At 46.1% G+C, this 21,905-nt stretch overlaps 2 protein-coding genes across 3 annotated transcripts in view; one reads left to right on the top strand and one right to left on the bottom strand.

Moving 5' to 3' along the window:
* Positions 1 to 12,117, top strand: part of SLA2 (Src like adaptor 2) — a 40,802-nt gene extending 28,685 nt beyond the window's left edge. The window contains exons 6-8 of the mRNA XM_007518434.3: positions 9,380 to 9,529; positions 10,535 to 10,667; positions 11,647 to 12,117. Of these exons, the coding sequence (XP_007518496.1) occupies positions 9,380 to 9,529; positions 10,535 to 10,667; positions 11,647 to 11,797 (434 nt within the window). The 3' untranslated portion in view covers positions 11,798 to 12,117. The remainder of the gene's footprint in view (positions 1 to 9,379; positions 9,530 to 10,534; positions 10,668 to 11,646) is intronic.
* Positions 12,118 to 13,257: 1,140 nt separating this feature from the next.
* On the bottom strand, positions 13,258 to 20,177 carry RAB5IF (RAB5 interacting factor). 2 transcript variants are annotated; one of them, XM_007518433.3, is made up of 4 exons: positions 19,815 to 20,157; positions 17,980 to 18,083; positions 16,627 to 16,756; positions 13,258 to 13,807 (listed from the first exon to the last, which is right to left on the bottom strand). In XM_007518433.3, the coding sequence occupies exons 1-4, from the start codon at positions 19,926 to 19,928 to the stop codon at positions 13,766 to 13,768; spliced, it is 390 nt and encodes a 129-aa protein (XP_007518495.1). In that variant the 5' UTR covers positions 19,929 to 20,157; the 3' UTR covers positions 13,258 to 13,765. The 2 variants fall into 2 exon arrangements, with proteins under 2 accessions (XP_007518495.1, XP_060045483.1); XM_060189500.1 differs by lacking the exon at positions 16,627 to 16,756 and having other exon boundaries at positions 19,815 to 20,177.
* Positions 20,178 to 21,905: the final 1,728 nt, after the last annotated feature.

Below are 21,905 nucleotides of genomic sequence, written 5' to 3'. Positions count from 1 at the left end.
CGGTGAAGTCACCATTTTTTACAGCTGAGTAGTATTCCATAGACCACAACTTGCTCAGCCACTCATCTGTTGTTGGACACCTGGGTTGCTTCCAGGTTTTGGCTATTACAAATTGTGCCGCCAAGAACATATGTGTACACAGATCTTTTTGGATGGATGTGTTGGGTTCCTTAGGATATATCCCCAGGAGAGGAATTGCAGGATCATAGGGTAGGTCCATTTCTAACCTTCTGAGAGTTCTCCAGACTGTACTCCACAGAGGTTGGACCAATTGACATTCCCACCAGCAATGCAGGAGGGTTCCTTTGACCCCACACCCTCTCCAGCATTTGCTGCTGTTACCTTTTCTGATGTATGACATTCTCACAGGAGTGAAGTGATATCTCATTGTTGTCTTGATTTGCATTTCTCTGACAATCAGACTTGGAGCATTTTTTCATGTGTTTCTCAGCCTTTTGGATCTCTTCTGTGGTGAATATTCTGTCCATGTCCTCCCCCCATTTTTGGATGGGGTTATTTTTTGTCTTGTTGTTGAGTCTGGCAAGCTCTTTATATATGTTGGTTATATTAAACTCTTTTTTTTAATGTAGTTTTTTAATATATTTATTTATTTATTCCCTTTTGTTGCCCTTGTTGTTTTATTGTTGTAGTTATTATTGTTGTTGTCGTTGTTGGATAGGACAGAGAGAAATGGAGAGAGGAAGGGAAGACAGAGAGGAGGAGAGAAAGCTAGACACCTGCAGACCTGCTTCACCGCTTGTGAAGCGACTCCCCTGCAGGTGGGGAGCCGGGGTTCGAACCGGGATCCTTATGCCGGTCCTTGTGCTTTGCGCCACCTGCGCTTAACCCGCTGCGCTACAGCCCGACTCCTGGTTATTAAACTCTTATCTGATGTATGGCATGTAAAGATCTTCTCCCATTCTGTGAAGGGTCTCTTGGTTTGGGTAGTGGTTTCTTTTGCTGTGAAGAAGCTTTTTAATTTGATGTAGTCCCATAGGTTTATACTTGCCTTAGTCTTCTTTGTAATTGGATTCGTTTCATTGAAGATTTCTTTAAAATTTATGCGGAAAAGAGTTCTGCCAATATTTTCCTCTAAGTATCTGATAGTTTGTGGTCTAACATCCAAGTCCTTGATCCACTTGGAATTTACTTTTGTATTTGGTGAAATACAGTGGTTCAGTTTCATTCTTCTGCATGTTTCAACCCATTGTTTCCAACACCATTTGTTGAAGAGACTCTGCTTTCCCCATGTAATAGTCTGGGCCCCTTTGTCAAAGATTAGATGTCCATAGGTGTGGGTTTCTCTCCCCTTCTATGTCTTCCCCTCCTCTCTCCATTTCTCTCTGTCCTATCCAACAATGACAACATCAATAACAACAACAACAATAATAATAAAAAGGGCAAGAAAAGGGAAAATAAATAAAAAATTTCAAAAAGAAAGAAAGAAAAAGCCAGAACCCTCAGGAAACTCACAGTTGGTTAGGGGTGTGTGTGCGTGTGCATGTGCGTGTGTGTGTGTGTGTGTGTGTGTGTGTGTTGGGGGCAGGGGAGAGTCTCTGTGTGTGAAGAGTTGAAGGATCCATGATTCCACTGTAGTGATGATTGGGCAAACTGGGACTTTTACCAGGCTGAGAAGGTATTTTGGAGAGGAATTTTTTTAGCAAAATGGGGTTGTAAGAGGAAAGCTGAGATACACACAGGTGGAGGAATGTTCCATGTAGGAAGAATAGAATGGAGTCAGCAAGATAGCTCACTTAGGTACAGTGTGTTTGCCATGAGCCTGGCCTCTACAGCACTGAATGAAGCTTTGGTGCTGTGGTCTTTTTTCTCTCTCGCTCTTGCTCTTTCTCCTTCTCTGTGCATATAGAAGGAAGGGAGAGGGCGGAGGGTAGACAGCATAATGGTTAGGTAAACAAATTCTCATGCCTGAGGCTCCAAAGTCCCAGGTTCAATCCCCCGCACCACCATAAACCAGAGCTGAACAGTGCTCTGGTTAAAAAAATAAAAAAATTAAAAAAATAAATAAAGGGTTAAAAAAAAAAAAGAAGGAAGGGAGAGAGGAAGGGGAAATAGCTCAAGTAGTAGAACACTGGCCTTACATGCCTGACATTCCATGGTGCTCTGTTTGTTTTTTTTAATTATTTATTTATTCCCTTTTGTTGTCCTTGTTGTTTCACTGATGTAGTTCTTATTGTTGTTGGTGTCATGTTGTTGGATAGGACAGAGAGAAATGGAGAGAGGAAGGGAAGACAGAGAGGGGGAGAGAAAGACAGACACCTGCCAACCTGCTTCACCGCCTGTGAAGCAACTCCCCAGCAGGTGGGGAGCCGGAGGCTTGAACCAGGATCCTTAAGCCTGTCCTTGTGCTTTGTGCCATGTGCGCTTAACCTGCTGCGCCACCACCCGACTCCCGGTGCTCTGGTTTATATCTCTGTCTCATGTAAAACACATACTCTCTCTTCAATGTAGTAAATAGAATAAATCTTTCAAAATAATAGCAGCCCAGGAGGTGGTGTAGTGGCTAGAGTGCTGAACTTAAAAAAGTATGAGGGGGAGTGGGGTGGTAGCACAGTAGGTTAAGCGCATGTGGCGCAAAGCACAAGGACCGGCATAAGGATCCCAGTTTGAGCCCCTGGCTCCCCACCTGCAGGGGAGGTGAAGCAGGTCTGCAGGTGTCTATCTTTCTCTCCCCCTCTCTGTCTTCCCCTCCTCTCTCCATTTCTCTCTGTCCTATCCAACAACAACATCAACAACAATGACATCAACAACAACAATAGTAACTGCAACAAGGGCAACAAATGGAAATAAATATTAAAAATAATCTTTAAAAAAAAGTATGAGGTAGGGCAAAAAGGAAAAACAGCCTCCAGGAACAGTAGATTCGGAGTGCAGGTTGCCCCAGTGATAACCCTGGAGGCAAAAATAAAATAAAATAAATCAAAATAAAATTAAAAAGTATGAGGTGCCAGGTTCAAACCCCAGTATCATATGTGCCAGCCAAAATGATGTTCTGGTTGGTTCTTTCTCATGTAAATAAGTAAATAAATAACTCTTGAAAATAATAGTAATAGGGCTGGTGAAATAACTCGCTTGGGTAATGCGCCAGCTTTGCCAAGTGCATGACCCAAGTTCAAGCCTGGCCCTCGTGGCATTGAAAGAAGCTTCAGTGCTTCTTTGATTTTCTTTCTCTCTCTGCCCCTCTGTGTCTAAATAGGTAAGTAAATAAATGGAATAGCACATGCAGAGAGCCAATGCCCTAATAAAGACCCTTGGGTACTTGGTACATATCTTTCAGGCCAGACACTATGGTAAATGCGTTGCCTACTCCTTTCTTCTTCCCCCCGCCCCCCCAGAACTCTGCTCAGCTCTAGCTTATGGAGGTATAGGAGATTAAACCTGGGACCTGTGAGCCTCAAGCATGCGAGTCTGTATGCATTACCATTATGCTGTCTACCTTCCCCCACCCAATACCTTACTTATTTTACTACCCAGATGCTCATAGTGATCTGGTGAGACTGGGACAAAATCCCTTTACAGAAAAAGAAACTGATCTGAGAGGTCACATAATGTACCTTAGAGACCCATTTAATGAATATTATGGGGACAACAAAGATGTTAGAACATGGTTCTTACAGGATTTGAACTCAGGGACTGAGTTTAAAGGAACTGTCCTAGAATAGGCAGAGGGCAATATGTATTTGGAATTGACTGGAGCATATAGGGAGATGGAATGGCAGATTCCCCCAGCACAGGTGGCCCTGGTAGGTGACCTGTCCCCAGGATGAGGCTGACAGCTTTACATGGGGTTGAGGGAACTCACTTGCTATCCCTGATCCTCAGTGCAGCTACTTTCTGGATATTAGAAATTGTGGTGACAGGGAGTCAGGCAGTAGCACAGCGGGTTAAGCTCACGTGGCACAAAGCACAAGGGCGGGCGTAAGGATCCGGGTTCAAGCCCCCGGCTCCCCACCTGCAGGGGAGTCTCTGTCTTCCCCTCCTCTCTCCATTTCTCTCTGTCCTACCCAAGAACAACGATGACAACAAGAATAACTACAACAATAAAAAAAAAAAAGAGAGAGAGAAAAAGAAATTGTGGTGACAGTGGCCAGGGTGGGGTGGCCTGAAAAAGCTGTTCACACTGTTGAGCTGGGTTGGTTGGCCTTTGGGACTATTTTCAGACATTTACCACTTTCCCAACCACAGTGTTTTTTGAGGGTCACAGCACAATTCAAAATGACAATTTTTTTTTTTTATACTAAAGCACTTGTTCAGTTTTGTCTTATGTTAATAACCCAGGACTAAACCTGGGGCCTAGAAGCCTAAGGCATGAAAATCTTTTTTTTGTTTTAAGATTTTATTTATTTATTAGAAAGATAGGAGGAGAGAGAGAAAGAACCAGACATCACTCTGGTACATGTGCTGCCGGGGATTGAACTCAGGACCTCATGCTTCAGAGCCCGATGCTTTATCTACCGCACCACCTCCCAGACTACGAAAGTCTATTTTATTTATTTATTTATTTATTTTTAAAGATTTTATTTATTTATTAATGAGAAACATAGGAAGATAGAGATAGAACCAGGCATCACCCTGGTACATGTGCTGCTGGGGATTGAACTCAGGACCTCATGCTTGAGAGTCCGGTGCTTTATCCACTGTGCCACCTCCCGGACCACGAAAGTCTATTTTATAATCATTATACTATTGTACTATCTCCCTCATCCAAAAGATGCTTTTCTTGGGGCTGGGTGGTGGCACACCTGGTTGAGCACACACAAAATTTATTTACAGAAGAGAGAATCAGATCACCACTCTAGCACATGCAGTACCACAGAACTTGGGACCACATGCTTGAAAGTCCAGTATTTTTAACTACTACGTCACCTCCTGGGTTGGCCTATTTTAATATTATTTATTATTAAAATAATGAAATGTTTGCAACTTTTTCTACCTGCTTAACCTGTGGGTTTTGTTTTGTTTTTAAGGTTCCATGACTCCCTCCCAGCATTTTAAAAAAATATATTTTATTCCCTTTCATTGCCCTTGTTGTTTTATTGTTGTAGTTATTATTGTTGTTATTGATGTCATCGTTGTTGGATAAGACAGAGAGAAATGGAGAGAGGAGGGGAAGACAAAGAGGGGGAAAGATAAGACACCTGTAAGACCTGCTTCACCACCTGTGAAGTGACTCCCCTGCAGGTGGGGAGCCGGGGGCTCAAAGCAGGATCTTTACGTTGGTCCTTGCGCTTTGCACCACGTGCGCTTAACCTGCTGCGCTACCGCCTGACTCCCCTACCATAGACTCTTGTGCCAATAGTACTATAAGCCTCTCCACCACTTACGATGCTTCCCCTTTGCATGGTGTTCTCATGTGATGACTGGGGCTCAACCCATGTCCTCACACATGGCAAGGTGCTCAGTCTGCCAGGTGAGCTATCTCCCAGCCCCAAAGTGTGCCTGTCTTATTACCTCAAGAAGTGCACACAGCTTCCGCTATCTTTCTGTGTTCTGACAAAGCAACAACCACCAGCACACTCCATACCAACCTCTCAAGTGAGTGCAGGCCAGTACCTCACCTCCCACTGTGCCTCTGAGCTAAAGCCCCAGGCAGCAGGCACAGGAACTAGACCCAGAGCTGCTGCAATTGTGGGAGTCAGCTGATTTTTCAGAAGTATTCTCATGCATCCTGTTCTGCAGGAAGGTAGTTGTCAGCCTTTCATCAAATTGCGCCTTACATTTTCTTACTCAAAAGTTATGACTCACTTGCTGGTTTTTAAGATTTAAAAAAAAAAAAGGAACACTGAATTATCATTTATCAGTGATATATATATACGCTAAAGACTGATAAGGCTGGTCTGGGGAGACACCATTAGATTTTATTTAAATAATCAGACCATGCTGAATGAATGCTTCCATTACTTGTTATTTCTTTTTTTTTTTTTTTTTTATTTAAATATTTATTTTATTTATTTATTCCCTTTTGTTGCCCTTGTTGTTTTATTGTAGTTATTACTGTTGTTGTTGTCATTGTTGGATAGGACAGAGAGAAATGGAGAGAGGAGGGGAGGACAGAGAGGAGGAGAGAAAGATAGACACCTGCAGACCTGCTTCACCGCCTGTGAAGCGACTCCCCTGCAGGTGGGGAGCCGGGGTTCGAACCGGGATCCTTATGCCGGTCCTTGTGCTTTGCGCCACCTGCGCTTAACCCGCTGTGCTACAGCCCGACTCCCCATTACTTGTTATTTCTATCTGTGCTTTTAATATGTAGTTTTTAATAACTTTCACAGCTATACAGTATTACATTCCATGACCCACCTAAGAGCAGATAGGATATTTGTAGTTTGGGTTACAATGCTAGTGATTTTTCTTTCTTTTTTCTTTTGGCCTCCAAGGTTTTATAGCTGAGGCTGGTGCCTGCACTACGAATCCACTGCTCCTGGTGATCATTTTCCCCCCCATTGGATAGGACAGAAAGAAATTTGAGAGGGGGAGATAGATAAGACACCTATAGACCTGCTTCATTACTCATGAATCAACCCCCCCCCCCCCCAGGTGGAGGCTCAACCCAGCATCCTTGCTTGGGTCCTTAGGCTTAGTACTATGTGCATTAACCTGGTGTGCCATTGCCTGAACCCTGCTACTATGGTTTTTCTTCTTCTTATAACTCCCAGGTAACTGCTAGGTTGTGAGTTATGTGTGTTCAACTTGACTAATTAATGCCAACTGTTCTCAAAGTGACAGAGTAAGCAAGTGTTTCTTTTTCAACTCTTCTGCCCACTTGACTCTTTATTATTATTTATTCATTTTACCTTTGTTTTTGCCCTTGTTGTTTTATTGTTGTAGTTATTACTGTTTTTGATGTCTTCATTGTTGGATAAGACAGAAATGGAGAGAGGAGGGGAGAGAAAGATAGACACCTGCAGACCTGCTTCACCACTTGTGAAGCGACTCCCCTGCAGGTGGGGAGCCGGGGGCTTGAACTGGGATCCTTACGTCAGTCCTTGTGCTTTGCACCACCTGTGCTTAACCACTGTGCTACCACCTGACTCCCCACTTGACTCTAACAGCCAACTCTTGTTCACTTACACAGATTGTGTACTGAGAGCTCTGTATATATGATCTCATTTCACCCTGATAAAGGCACATCAACTGCAAGTGTACTGTAGATCCTAGTTAGCAAGTCTTTGTCCATCCGCTGCACATCTTTTGTTCAAGGAATGCCTGTGACCATTCTCTGCGGCAATCTCATCTATCCTTTCTTTTTCTCTTTTTTCCTCCAGGGTTATTGCTGGGGTTCAGTGCCTGCACTACGAATCCACTGCTCCTAGAGGCCATTTTTTCCCTTTTGTTGCCCTTGTTGTTTATCATTGTTGTTGTTACTATTATTGTTGTTATTGCTGTTGTCATTGTTGGATAGGACAGAGAGAAATCAAGAGAGGAGGGGAAGACAGAGGCAAAGAAAGATAGATACTTGCGGACCTGTTTCACTGTTCGTGAGGCAACCCCCTCTGCAGGTGGGGAGCTAGGGTCTTGAACCAGGATCCTTATGCAGGTCGTTGCACTTTGCGCCACGTGCACATAACCTGCTGCGCTACTGCCCTCCCCCTTTTTAATTTTTAAAAATACTTTATTTATTCATTTTTTTCCCTTTTGTTGCCCTTGTTGTTTATTGTCACTGTTGTTGTTATCACTGTCATTGTTGTTGGCTAGGACAGAGAAAAATCTAGAGAACAGGGGAGACAGGGAGAGAGAAAGACACCTGCAGACCTGCTTCACTGCTTGTGAAGCGACTCCCTGTAGGTGGGAAGCTGGTGGCTTGAACCTGGATCCTACTGCCGGTCTGTGTGCTTTCCACCATGTATGCTTAACCCGCTGTGCCACCACCACTGGCTCCCCTTTTTTTGTTTGGAGGCCAAGTGGTGGCACACCTGGTTGAGCGCACATTACCATGCACAGGGACCTGGGTTGGAGCCCCCGGTCCCCACCGGCAGGGGGAAAGCTTCACAAGGGTGAAGCAGGGCTGCAGGTGTCTCTCTGTCTCTCACTCTCTCTATCCCTCCTTTCCCTCTTGATTTCTGACTGTCTCTATCCAATCAATAGATAATAAAAAAATTTTAAAAGATTAAAAAAATTTTTTTTTTAATCTTCATTTGTTTGAGAGTGAGTCCAGTGCTTTATCCACTCTGCCCCCTCTAGGACCACTTTCTCCAATCTTTCTCATTAATAAAATCTTTTTTTAATTATTAAAAGTAAATAATAACTACAGGAAAACAAGGGCAACAAAAGGGAATATTTTAAAAATTATTAAAAGTAAACAAATAAAAAGATTATATTTGTAAGCCAGTGTGTATTTGGTAATGTGTTTGCATGCATTGCCTCAATTCAAATTTGTTTTTACCAGAGCACTGCTCAGCCCTGGCTTAATGTGGTGCAGGGGACTGAACCTGGGATTTTGGAGCCTCAGGCATGAGAGTCTTTGCATAACCATATGCTGTCTATCCCTGCCCCACAGATTTATATACAATAAAAAATTAGGTATGGGGGGCCAGGTGGTGGCATACCTGGTTGAGTTACAATGCGCAAGGACCCAGGTTCAAGCCCTTGATCCCCACCTGCAGGGGGAAAGCTTTGCTTTGCGAGTGGTGAAGCAGTGTTGCTGGTGTCTCTCTGTCCCTCTCCCTATCTCTTCCTACCCTCTCAATTTCAATGGTCTCTATCCAATAAATAAATAAAAAAATGTTATACATTTACAAACTATTGTATTTTACTGCCAACTATAAATCATTAATCCCCCAATAAAGAAATAAAAATAAATAAATAGAAAAATAAGGTAGGGATGGTGGGGGGGCACAGAAAGTGAAAGGGACACATCACCAAAGTTTCCTTCAGTGTGGTGGGGTGGGTCTTGAACTTGGGTTGTGCATGTAGCAATGCAGCACACTATCCAGGTGAGCTAGTTTGCTGGCTTTATTTCTTTTTCTTCTTTTTTCCCAGTGGTTACTGCTGAGATTCAGTGCCTGTATGACAAAAACCACCATTCCTTTCAGCCCTTTTTAATGATAAGAGACAGAAGTGGGGGTTGGGGCATCTTATATAAGACTTTCATGCCTGAGGCTCTGAGGTCCCAGGTTCTAAGCCAGAGCTTTGCAGTGCTCTGGTAAAAAATAAATTTTAAAAGCAGCAAATGTAGAAACAGGGAGTGACACAACTATAGCACTGCTATAGCACTTGTGAAGCTTCTCCCCTGTAGGTGGGGATCAGGAGCTTGAATCTGGGTCCTCACACATGTTAATGGTATGTGCTTTACCAGATGGGCCATCTCATCTGTTTTGTCTCCCTACCTGTAGCCCAGTACTGACTCTGGTCCTTTGTTCCTCAGGCTGCTACTCTCTTTCTATTCGACTCAGCCGCCCTACATCCTGGGACCAAATCAGACACTATAGGATCCAGCGCCTTGACAATGGCTGGCTGTACATCTCACCCCGCCTCACTTTTCCCTCACTCCAGGCCTTGGTGGAACATTATTCTGGTATGACCTTTCCTTGTCTCCATGAGAACAGTGGGTCTGAGGAGCAGGGTTGTTGTGCCCTTTGACACTTTACCTGCTGAAGAATATCCAGACAAAAGAGGAGCCTCTCCATCAGAAATAGGCTGGGACTTGTTGCAGCTGTGGGATTCAGTTGACACTTAGCATTTTAAGGTGCCTCTCTTATAACAGGAAGTAGAGAGAGTAGTCAGGAAAGCAGTAAGGAGCAGAGGAGACATCACTCCTGGTAAAGTGATCAGACCTTTTCTGGAGGGTCATTCCACACAGTAAATACTGACAGAACAAAAGATTGTACGTTCCTTAGTTTTCTTCTTCCCAAAGCATATTCTTTTTAAAATCTATTTGTAAATTTATTTATAGCTTATTGGATAGAGAAAAATCAAAATTGGGAGGAGAGGTAGACAGGGAGAGACACCTGCAGTACTGCTTCACAGCTCATGAAACTTTCCCCTTGCAGGTGAAGATGGGATGGGGGGCTTGAACCTGGGTCCTTGAGCACTGTAACGTGCACCACCACCCAGCCCCCCCCCAGCCCCCCTAAAGCATATTCTCAACCAGAAATTGGAGCTCAGAAAAGTTTTATCAAGGGGCCCGGGCATGGTGCACCAGGTTAAGCACACATAGTACAAAGCACAATGATCCCAGTTTGAGCCCCCGGTTCCCCACCTGCAGGAGGGTCACTTCACAAGCTGTAAAGCAGGTCTGCAGGTGTCCTTCTCTGCCTCTCTATCCCTTCCCCTCCCCTCAATTTCTGATATATATATATATATATTTTAAAGTCTTAGCAATTTTTCCAAAAATCACACAGGAAAGTGTCCTCCACCTCCGCCTCAGTCCAATCTTTGACTACATCTCACCCTCCAGAAGAGCTTAGGGCTCATTGTATTACTTTTTTGACCATGCCCCTGCTGCCACATGTGAAAAGCTGTCAGGAGGTTGGGGGTTGTTGGAAGTCAGCTGTGTCAAGGGTCTAGGTCTCTTCCTCAGAGCTGGCGGATGACATATGCTGCCCCCTCAAGGAGCCCTGTGCCCTACAGAAAGTTGGCTCACAACCTGGCAAGGCCATACCCCTACCTGTGACTGTACAGACAACACCACTCAACTGGAAGGAGCTGGACAGGTAAGGGGCAAAGGAGTCAGACCCATCCCTGGGAACCCAAATACCAGACTGAGGCTGTTACCTTCAAGGCCACATGGGAGCCAGGAGCACTGGCTGCAGGGAGAAGCAGACAAGGACACAAGGCATGCCTGGACACCTAGATAGCCAGGAGAGAGGGAGGGTGGGGGTCAGGCAAGATAGAGTACAACAGAGGGCCCAATCCAGAGTATAGAAGTCAAGCTGGGGTTTGATCTCCTATGAACAGGGAACTATTCAGTTTTTCAGTAGTGACTTGTAGACTTTTTTTTTTTTTTGCCTCCAGGGCTATTGCTGGGGCTCAGTGCCTGCACCACAAATCCACTGCTTCTGGAGGCTATTTTTTCCCTTTTGTCGTTTTATCATTGTTGTGGTTATTACTGTTGTTGTTATTGATGTCGTCATTGTTGGATAGGACAGAGAAAATGGAGAGAGGAGGGGAAGATGGAGAGGGGGAGAGAAAGATAAGACACCTGCAGACCTGTTTCACCGCTTGTGAAGCGACACCCCTGCAGGTGGGGAGCCAGGGGCTCAAACCAGGATCCTTACACCAGTCTTTGTGCTTCGCGTCACCTGTGCTTAACCTGCTGCACTACCATCCGTCCCCCCTTGAAGGTAGATTTTTTTAAAAATTATTTTCCCTTTTGTTGCCCTTATTTTTTATTGTCGTAGAAGTTGTTATTGATGTCATCGTTGTTAGATAGGATGGAGAGAAATGGGGAAGACAGAGAGGAGAGATAGATACCTGCAGAACTGCTTCACCACCTGAGAAGCGACTCCCCTGCAAGTGAGGAGCCGGGGGCTGGAACCAGGATCCTTATGCCAGTCGTTGCACTTCGCGCCATGTGCACTTAACCTGCTGAGCTACCGTCTTGACTCCCAAAGATAGATTATAAGAGCAGTGAACTGTATAATGAATGTAGAACAAGGATCCTTCATCTACTTCCCTCCTTGCTCTCCACAGCTCCCTCCTGTTCTCTGAAGCATCTGCCACAGGGGACACTTCTCTCCTCAGTGAGGGGCTTCGGGAGGCCCTCACCTCCTACATCAGCCTGACTCATGATATCTCCTTGGATGATGTGAAGGCCCAAAGCAAAGGTCGAAAGGGAAACTAAGGCTGCAGCACCCAAGGCAAGATTGTGCACTGAGTGAGAGCTAGAGTATTCAGCATCATACCTGTATCCCTGCTCCTTCCTCAGCCTTAAGAAGACACTGAACCAGAACTGAAGAAAAAGCACAGTAGTTTACACAACAGAAACATGCCTAAGGCTCGGAGGTTACCAGGTTTAATCCTCAGAATCACCATGGCTTAAAAAAAAAAGTTGCCTCCTTTCAGTGCAGTTACCCACTCTGCAATCTCCAGTTCATGTGTAAACTTGAAGAAAGCAGGGCCAAGACTCTGAAAAGAAACTAAACCTCTAAAGCCTAACAGTCAGTTCCTGAGTTTGGAATTTCTCATATGTCCTCCTTCCACTGTTGAATCTCATCCCATAGTCCCATAGCTCCAGCCACAAAGTAGCAGTAGAAAAAAGAAAGAACGGGACAAGTGGTGGTGCACCTGGTTAAATGTGCACCATGTGTAAGGATCCGGCTTTGAGGCCCACTCCCACCTGCAGAGGGACGTTTCATGAGTGGTGAAGTAAGTCAGCAGGTGTCTTTCATCACTTCTCCCCTCTCAATTTCTTTCTGTCGTATCCAATAAAACATAAGGGGGAAAAATGGCCACTGGGAGCAGTGGATTCATAGAGCTGACACTGAGCCCCAGCAATAATCCTGGTGGCAATAAAAAATAAAGAATTTAAATTAATTCTCACTCAGAATGTCATAGCTCAAAAAGTAGGGCTGCAGCCTAAAAGGGAGGAGGAACGTAAAGGGGGTGGTTTGTAATAGAAGAATGTGGACTATCCAACCTCAGAGCAAAAGAAGAACCTTTGATAGTTCAAGTCCTTAGACTTCTCCATTGTGCTTCTCTGCACAATCCAAGTTACAGAATCTATTTCATTTTGTGGTTTACCATTTGAACCTAGCCAAGCTTTCCTGGTCACAATGGCTTTGCCATCTTGTGGCCCAGATGCAAAATGACACTTTGAGCCCAGCACACTGCGGCAGTCAGTCATACCTCTCAGTGCCAGGCAGGGGCATCAAAGTGTTAAGTCCTCTCTCAACAAAGCCTAGGCCATTGCCCACTTCAACTGCAGCCCTTGATTTCTTTGTTGTCCATGGAAGAAAAGTATTGGGCTGGGGTGACAGTTCAACAATAGAGCACAGGACTTGCATGCCTGAGGTTCCAAGTTCAGTGTCTGGCACCACTGTATGCCAAAGTTATTCAAAGACAGACTATTGTGCCGGTGACTCCAAAGTCCCAGGTTCAATCCCCGCACCACCATAAATAAGCCAGAGCTGAGTAGTGCTCTGGTAAAATTAATAAATAATAAAATAAAGGGGAACAGCTTCTGTAAGGTTGCTCAGGGAGCAAGGGGCAAAGGATGGGAGCAGGAAGACAACCTCAAGTGCTTCTACTGGGTTCTGAGGCTAGAAGTGGAAGGTGAAGGCTTTATCAGGTATGGTCAACAGGTTCTCAATTAAAGATCCGATTTATTCAAATATCTGAAAATATTCTACAATGGAAATGTATTAAGTGATGCTTGCATTGTGCTGTGGATCACGTACATACTGCCATACTGTTTTCAGAAGACTTGAAATGCCACTGATAGTGTAAAAACTGTACACCTGATGGAGAATGAGGAAGACAATTTAATGTTTCATCCGGATCCAGAGGTGCATCAAATTAAATGACAGCTCCAATCAGTAAACAGGTGTTTCATGACAGTATCCAAGAAGAAATGCTTGGTGATGGACAATTCAGAAATGCTTCCTCAAAAGGTAGATGATTCTTTTAAAAAGCTTCAGGTCACAAACCTTGCAGAAAACACTGGTGCCCAACACACTGATTCTTGGTCCAGAGAACATGGGTGCTGCAGGCGCCCTTTCGCTTGGATGCCCTCCCTCTACAATCATGTTTCTGAGCTGTAACTAAGAGGGTCCTTTGGACTGGACAGGTAGCAGGTGGGGGCTGTACAACATCAGTCATAGTGGATGGCAGTGTAAAAGATGATCCAAATGACCTAGAAAGGAGACAAGCAACATTCATTGGTCACTTGGGTGAAGGTATCTCTCACACACACACACACACACACACACACACACACACACACACACACACACACACACACACGTCAGGTAAGAATGTGTGCCAGGGGCTATCCAATGCACAATCTACTGGGGAGGGGGTAGATTTAAATTATTTCAGATAGCAAGTTGTCTTTAACAGAGCCCAAGACCATACTTCCGTGCTCCTAGAGAGATACCCCCACCCCACCAAACAAGAGCTGTAGGGAGTCGTTATAGATATGGAAATAAGGGGAGGGACAGTACCGTACCTGGTTAAGTGCACATAGTACTATGTGCAAGGACCTGGATTCAAACTCCCAGTCCCCACCCGCAAGAGGAAAGCTTCTCAAGTTGTAAAGCAGGTCTGCAGGTGTCTTTTATTTTTTTATTAATTTATTTTTTTTAACCAGAGCACTGCTCAGCTCTGGTTTTATGGTGGTGCGGGGGATTGAACCTGGAACTTTAGAGCCACAAGCATGAGTGTCTTTGCGTAACCATTATGCTATTTACCCCCACAACAGTCTGCAGGTGTCTCTGTCTCTCTATCCCCCTTCTCAATTTCTCTCTGTCCTATCAAATTAAATAAGTTAATTAAAAAAAAAAAGATATGGAGGTGATAAAGCAAAGAGGGCTATACTTCTAGTAGGTATTGGGGTGATCAGGAAATGTGAAGTCACTATTAACAGTACCTTCTGTCAGCTCTGTACCAAAGCAGAGATTTTTAAGTCTGGTTGTTCACTGCACTCTTTGCTTCTTCTGCAGCCTTTAAAACACACACACACCCACACCCACACACCCACACACCTACCCTCAGATATTTGATTTTATTGGTTTGGACTAGATATATGGAGAGTGTGTGTAACTATAAAAAAGAACTTTGAAATAAAGTTTAGCCTTTTACTTTTTCCCTCCCATTTGCCAGGGCATTACTGCTCTAGGCTGTGAAGAGTTAGAAAACATGGGGTAGGGAGGATAGCATAATGGTTATGCAAACAGACTCATGCCTGAGGCTCCAAAATCCCAGGTTTAATCCCACACACCACCATAAACCAGAGCTGAGCAGTGCTGATATTTTTGTGTTTCTCTCTGTCTGCATCTCTCTCAAAGATAAAAGAAACAGAAAACGTGGGCTGGGGAGACAACATAATGGTTGTACAAAAGACATTATGCCAGAGGCTCTGGGGTACCAGGTTCAATACCAGCACCACCATACGCCAGAGCTGACCTGTACTTGTGTGTTTCTATCTCTTTCATTAAAATAAGTATTAAAAAATATTTTTATTTAAACTTTTATTGAGGGAAAGAGACAGACACCTGCAGCTCTACTTCACCACCTGTAACACTTTCCCCCTGCAGGTAGGGAGCAGAGGTTTGAACCTGGGTCCTCACTCACTGTAATGTGTGCATTTAACCAGGTGTACTGCTGCCTGGCCCTAATAAAGATTTATTTTAAAAAATAAGAAAGGAAAAAGTACCATAGCATAGAAGTTTCCTTCTGTGTTGTGGGAGTTGAGCTTAAACTCTAGTCTTTTTTTTAAAACCAGAGCACTGCTCAGCTCTGGTCTATGATGGTGTGAGGTGATAAAGGATTCTTGACCTGGGGCTTAGCCTCAGGTATGGAAGTCTTTTTTTTTTTTTAATTTATTTATTTTCCCTTTTGTTGCCCTTGCTGTCTTTTTATTGTTGTTGTAGTTATTGTTGTTACTGATGTTATCGTTGTTGGATAGGACAGAGACAAATGGAGAGAGGAGGGGAAGACAGAGAAGGTAAGAGAAAGACACCTGTAGACCTGCTTCACTGCCTGTGGAGCAACTCCCCTGTAGGTAGGGAGCCGGGGGCTTGAACTAGGATCTTTACGCCAGTCCCTGTGCTTTGCGCTACGTGCGCTTAACCCGCTGCGCTACTGCCCGACTCCCTGGAAGTCTTTTTGTATAATTACTATGTTATATCTCGACACCACAAACTCTGGTCTTTTAAAGCATGGAACTTAGGTTATCCAGAGTTGTGTGAACTTCACCACCAACTAATTTTTGGACATTTCCCATTTCCCTTCCATCACAGCCACTGGCAACCACTAATTTAACATTTGCTGTTGTTTTAATTTGTAAAATTATCTTTTATTTATTTATTTGATAGAGACAGCCAGAAATCAAGAGGGAAGGGGGAGACAGAGACACCTGCAGCACTGCTTTACCACTTGCAAAGCTTCCCTCTGCAGATGGGGAGACTGGGGGCTCAAACTCAGGTTCTTGAGCATTGTAACACATGCACTTAATCAGGTGCACCACCACCTAGCCCCTAACATTTGTTCATATAGATTTGCCTATTCTGGACATTTCACATGAATGGAATCAAACAGTCTGTTTGATCTTTTATGTCTACAATCTTTTCACTTAGCATGTTTTCAAGGTTCACCATCCTGAAACATACATCAGTAAGTTATTCCTCTTTAGTCAAATAAATTCAACATAAACAACACTTATCATTATTTGCACTTTGAGACATTAACAGCACTATGGATATGTTTAAATGTGTTCCAACAGTTTCTAACATGCAGCCAGACTGGAGAGCCACCAGATGTAAAGGTGACAACAGGCACTAGGTGTACAAGTCACAGAGAAACTATACAGTGTTAACACACTATACCTTTTGAAAAACTTGCCTTTGAAAAAAGGTATAGTCATATAGCCACTCAATTAGTGTGCTTCCCTCGTGATGAACGGACATCTCATAAAATTGCAGTACTTGCCACAAACTTATCAGCTAGACATACCATGAACAAGGCAAAAGATGTCATAAACCCTTCTTTCGTGAGCTCCCATGTGCCACCATATTCTTCCTCATCTATCTGTAGGTAGTTGCTGAAGTAGAGGTACAAGACTCCTGCATTGATCAGGCAGAAACTGGAGAGAGGATAAGCACCAAACACAAACATCAGCTTAGCAGACTCAGAACTTCCATCACCAATGTCAACTCTATCAGAGTGGGTACTACTGTTAACTACTTTTTTTTTTTTTTGCCTCTAGGGTTATTGCTGGGGCTCGGTGCCTGCACTATGAATCCACTGCTCCTGGAGGCCATTTTTTTCTCTTTCCTTGCCCTTGTTATCATTGCTGTCGTTGCATAGGACAGAAAGAAATCAAGAGAAGACAGGAAGACAGAGAGGGAGAGAGAAAATATAGAGATACAGAAACCTGCTGACCTGCTTCACCGCTTGTGAAGCGACTCCCCTGCAGGTGGGGAGCCAGGGGCTCGAACCGGGATCCTTATGCCCATCCTTGTGCTTTGTGCCATGTACGCTTAACCCTACCGCCTGGCCCCCTACTGTTATCTATTAACAGTTTATATTATGGGGCAAATGAAAATACAAAAAAACTCCAAACCCCTCAGTGGAGATACCCACTTGGTTGAGACTTATCTATTTATTGATTTTTAGCCAGAGTACAGCTCAGCTCTGGCTTATGGTGGTGCTAGGGACTGAACTTGGGACCATGGAACCTCAAGTATGAAAGTCTTTTTTTGCATATCTATCATTCTATCTGCAGATCTCACACATGCACAAATCCATCACTCTTGGACCGTCCCCCCCCCCCCCCATTCTTTTCAGTTCTGAAGAGAGAGTACCACTGACTGCACCACCATCCATGCAGCTTCCCTGTTACCATGGTGCTCCCTTGTGCTAGTGCTTGAACTTCAGACTTCATTCATGGTAAAACACATGCCCTCTGGCTGGGCTATCTCCTACCACCACCATTCCCCTAAGATAAAACACATCTTTTAAATTCAACCTGGTAGGAATGTAGTCACACTAGAACAGGAGTGCCTGCCACTAACAGGGAACATAACATGTTAGCCTCTTGTGTGAGATCAGTTTGGAGGCCTGAATAAACAGACAGGGTCAGACTTCAGGAAAATAACAGCCAAGTTGTTCCCAAGCCTGCTGAGCTGAGAAGTATAGCACGCAGTCTAGGCTACTGTCACAAGGGGGTCACTATCTTTTTTTTCTTCAGTCATCAAATAAAGTTGTTAAAAATAAATCCTACAAAATGGCAACAGCCTTTTCTATAAAAGGAAAACAAAATCTTTTATTTGAAGAAAAATGGTACCAAAAACATGCAAGACTTACCCTGCTATTCCCAGGAAGCCTCGCAATGGCAATACTCCCCAAATAACACCTAGAACCACAGCAATGATCTGTCGGAACCAGTAGATCACATCTAAAAACTCATCCTGCAAAAAGAGATTGAATGCATGTATTATCTGGAGTGGGTGCTGCAGGAAAGCCTCTCCTAACAAGGGAGGGACAGAAAGGCTTTCTGCTGAACACACACACCTTCCAGGGAATTCTCCACCAAAAGCAATGGTCTGTGGCTCCCTTTCTTTTCCACTTATACTAAACACAATAAGGACAATATATCCAGATACTCTTACGGATTTTCAGAACCTGTACTTCAAGTAAAAAATTTATTTATTTATTTATTTATTTATTGGATAGAGACAGCCAGAAATTGCGAGGGTGGAAGTGGGGCGGTAGCGCAGCGGGTTAAGCGCACGTGGCGCGAAGCGCAAGAAGCACAAGGACCCGCATAAGGATCCCGATTTGAGCCCCTGCCTCCCCACCTGCAGGAGTCGCTTCACAGGTAGTGAAGCAGGTCTGCAGGTGTCTGTCTGTCTTTCTCTCCCCCTCTGTGTCTTGCCCTCCTCTCTCCATTTCTCTCTGTCCTATCCAACAACGACATCAATCACAACAATAATAAATATAACAATAAAAACAAGGGCAACAAAAGGGAAAATACATACAGAAAGAGAAATTGTGAGGGTAAGGGGTGAGAGAGAGGAAGAGAGACAGAGACAGAGCGACACCTGCAGCCCTGCTTCACTACTCGCAAAGCTTTCTCCCTGCAGGTGGGGACCAGGGGCTCAAACCCGGGTCCTTGCGCTTTGTAACAGGTGCGGTCCATCAGATGCGCCACCACCCTGCCTCAAATACAAATTTTAAAGAAAAGTGTTTGTTTCCATGTTGCGTAAGTGAAAAGGCTTGTGACACTAATCATGCTACCAGCCACAGATAACTCTTAGCGCTAATCTAGGGAGAGCCAGGCCAGAAGCAGAAGGGCTGAGACTACACTGCGCCGGTTTCCTGCACAATGGATTCTGAGTAACTCACAGAAACAAAAGTGCTAGAAACAGGTGCCAAGATCTCTAAATCCCACACGAGGACAGAGAAGACTCGGATTTCTGACCTGTCCTAGATTGCAAAAACCAGCCCTGACACAAGGAAAGAAATGACACAGCAGATCAGGGAGACTGCAGGTTTTCCGGGAGCTGGGCAGGGCCGGGGGCAGGACAAGGGCACCTTCAGGAAGTGCCTCCCATCCCCCCGCGTCATGAACTCAGGGAGAGAAAAGCCGGGGGGGGGGGGGGGGTGGAGAAAGAGAGAGGGAGAGAGAAAGGGAGCGGGAGAGCAAGCGCAAGCACAGCGCTGGTTTCGGGCCAACTGGAACCAAGCGGGGCGTCTCTTTTCAGATCATAGAGGAGAGACGGGGAGAGCCCGCAGGTGTGAGCGGTAAGAACATGCTGAACCGCAACCATTCCTCGCACCGAACCCCGAAAGGTGGGCCCCTTCCGCCCGCCCACTCAGCAAGGCCCGCAACCCACTTCCCGGAGCCCGAGCCCGGGGACTGGGCGCCCGCCTAGCGCTCAGCAGCAGCCTGCTACCCGCAGTGGGGACCGAGGGGGTCGGGACGTCGAGCCACGTGCACGAACTCCTGGCGGACACCCGATCGTGCGGCTGTCAGCTCCGCGGTGACAGCTCCGCCAGCCCCGCGCGGCCCAGGCTGCTCCCGCCCCGCATGCGGCCGCGCCCGGGCCGGAGCAGGAGCAGGAGCAGGAGCAGGAGCGGGCCGGCCGCCCGTCACGGAGCTCCAGCGGGCTCCTCGGCCTCGCCGGGTCCCACCGCACCTTGTCCTCCCAGGCCGCGTCGCTCCGCAGCACTTTGCTCCAGACCGAGACTTTGAGGGCCCCGTTGGCCAGCTGCGGCTGAGGCGGCTCCTCCTTCCGCCGCCCGCCGCTCATCCTCCCGTCGCGCCGCCCGGGCCGGGCCTAGGGCGCGCGGGCCGAGCCACAGAATCGAAGGTCTGAGGTCGCGGGTCAGGCGGCGCGAGGCGGAAGCGGCGGCAAGCTCAGCGCTCCGACCCCTCGGGGCGCCGCGACCACCTTCACTCGGCCAAGCCGCCCGGCTCTGCAGGCTTGGCCCACACAGGCGCCGCGGTGGGAGGAGCAACGCGGCGCCGAGCGTCCTCCAGCCGACGTGTCCTCGCAGCCAATCGGCGGCCGCGCAGCCGCCCAAGTGAAAGAGCCACCGTCGCCTCGGCGCAAGCGCGCTACGCGTGGCGGAAGTGACGGTAGGCTCCTGTCAGGCTCCTGGTAGGGCGAGAGGGGAGGGACAATCTTGGTGAGCGTGGACGGCGACGCGAGGGCTCGGAGGCGCTGTGCAGACCGAGGAATGGCGCCTTGAATCGAAAGCAGAGTTTGGAAGCGAGCATCACCCTGTCGGCCATAGTTTCTCCTGCGACTTAGGCACAAAAAGCCACCCTGCCTTTCCGGAGGCGGCCTCTCCGCCGGCCCTCGGCATAGCGCCCCTCTTGCTCCTTTAGCCCTGCAAGGTCCGTAGGGCCGACTAATAACTTCAGTAATAACTTAGTCTCATCTTGCCCGGACCCCTCGTTTGACAACTATGAGCCCTGAGGCCCAAAGAAAGAAATTAATTTTCTTTCGTTTTTCAAAATGGAGAGAGACAGCCAGAAATTGAGAGGGGAGAGGGTGATAGGGAGAGAGACACCTGCAGCCCTGCTTCACCACTTGCAAAGCTTTCCCCCTGCAGGTGGAGACTGGGCTCGAACCTGGGTCCTTGCACATTGTAACATGTGTGATCAACCAGGTGTGCCACCACCCGGCCCCAAGAAATTTTTTTTTTTAAGATTTTATTATTTTTCATGAGAAAGAATGGAGGAGAGAGAAAGAACCAGGCATCACTCTGGTACGTGCGCTGCTGAGGATTGACTAAAGACCTCACGCTTGAGAATCCAATGCTTTATCCATTGTGCCACCTCCTGGACCACAAGAAAATCATTTCTCCCCCCCTCTCCCCCCTTTTGTTGCCCTTGTTTATCGTCGTCGTTGTTGTTATTGCTGTCGTTGTTGGATAGGACAGAGAGAAATGGAGAGAGGAGGGGAAGTCAGAGAGGGGGGAGAGGAAGATAGACACCTGCAGGCCTGCCGGGGGCTCGAACTGGGATCCTTACTCTGGTCCTTGCGCTTTGCTCCTTGTGCACTTAACCCGCTACGCTACCACCCGGCTCCCTTTCCCCCTCTTTACCAGAACACTGCTCAGCTCTGGTTTATGGTGGTGCTGGGGATTGAACCTAGCCCTTTAGAGCCTCATGGATGAGAGTATGTTTGCATAATCATTATGCTATCTACCCCCGCCCAATAAATTCATTTTCTTTTTTTTTTAAAGAATTTATTTTTTATTTTGTTTATTATTGGATAGAGACAGAGAGGAACTGAGAGGGAAGGGGGAAATAGAGGAGAGAGACAGACACCTGCAGCCTGGCTTCACCATTCAGGAAGCTTCCCCCTACAGGTGGGGACCAGGAGCTTGAGCCTGGGTCCCTGCACACTGTAGTGTGAGCACTTAAACCAGGTGCGCCACCGCCTGACCCCCAATAAATTTTCTTTTTTTTAATTTTCTTTTTATTATTTACTTTCCCTTTTGTTGTCCTTGTTTTGTTGTTGTAGTTATTATTGTTGTTGTTGATGTCGTTATTGTTGGATAGGACAGAGAGAAATGGAGAGAGGAGGGGGAAGACAGAGAGGGGGAGAGAAAGATAGACACCTGCAGACCTGCTTCACCGCCTGTGAAGCGACTCCCCTGCAGGGGGGGAACCGGGGCTCAAACCGGGATCCTTATGCCGGTCATTGCGCTTCGCGCCACCTGTGCTTAACCCGCTGCGCTACCGCCCGACTTCCAATAAACTTATTTTCTAAGGC

The sequence above is a fragment of the Erinaceus europaeus genome, chromosome 1 (genome assembly GCF_950295315.1).
Source record: "Erinaceus europaeus chromosome 1, mEriEur2.1, whole genome shotgun sequence".
NCBI classification, from domain to species: Eukaryota; Metazoa; Chordata; class Mammalia; order Eulipotyphla; family Erinaceidae; genus Erinaceus; species Erinaceus europaeus.
The sequence above is the reverse complement of the archived record's forward strand: the minus strand, read 5'-3'. Positions and strand labels throughout refer to the sequence as shown.

What these genes read in the sequence shown, in the direction of transcription:
- RAB5IF (XM_060189500.1), bottom strand. Translation starts at nt 19,928, where the DNA reads ATGAGCGGCGGGCGGCGGAAGGAGGAGCCGCCTCAGCCGCAGCTGGCC. An exon ending in ACGCGGCCTGGGAGGACAAG is followed by an intron (nt 18,084 to 19,814) that starts GTGCGGTGGGAC and finishes CTCTTTTTGCAG; the next exon opens with GATGAGTTTTTAGATGTGAT. An exon ending in GGCTTCCTGGGAATAGCAGG is followed by an intron (nt 13,808 to 17,979) that starts GTAAGTCTTGCA and finishes TCTCCTTTCTAG; the next exon opens with GTCATTTGGATCATCTTTTA.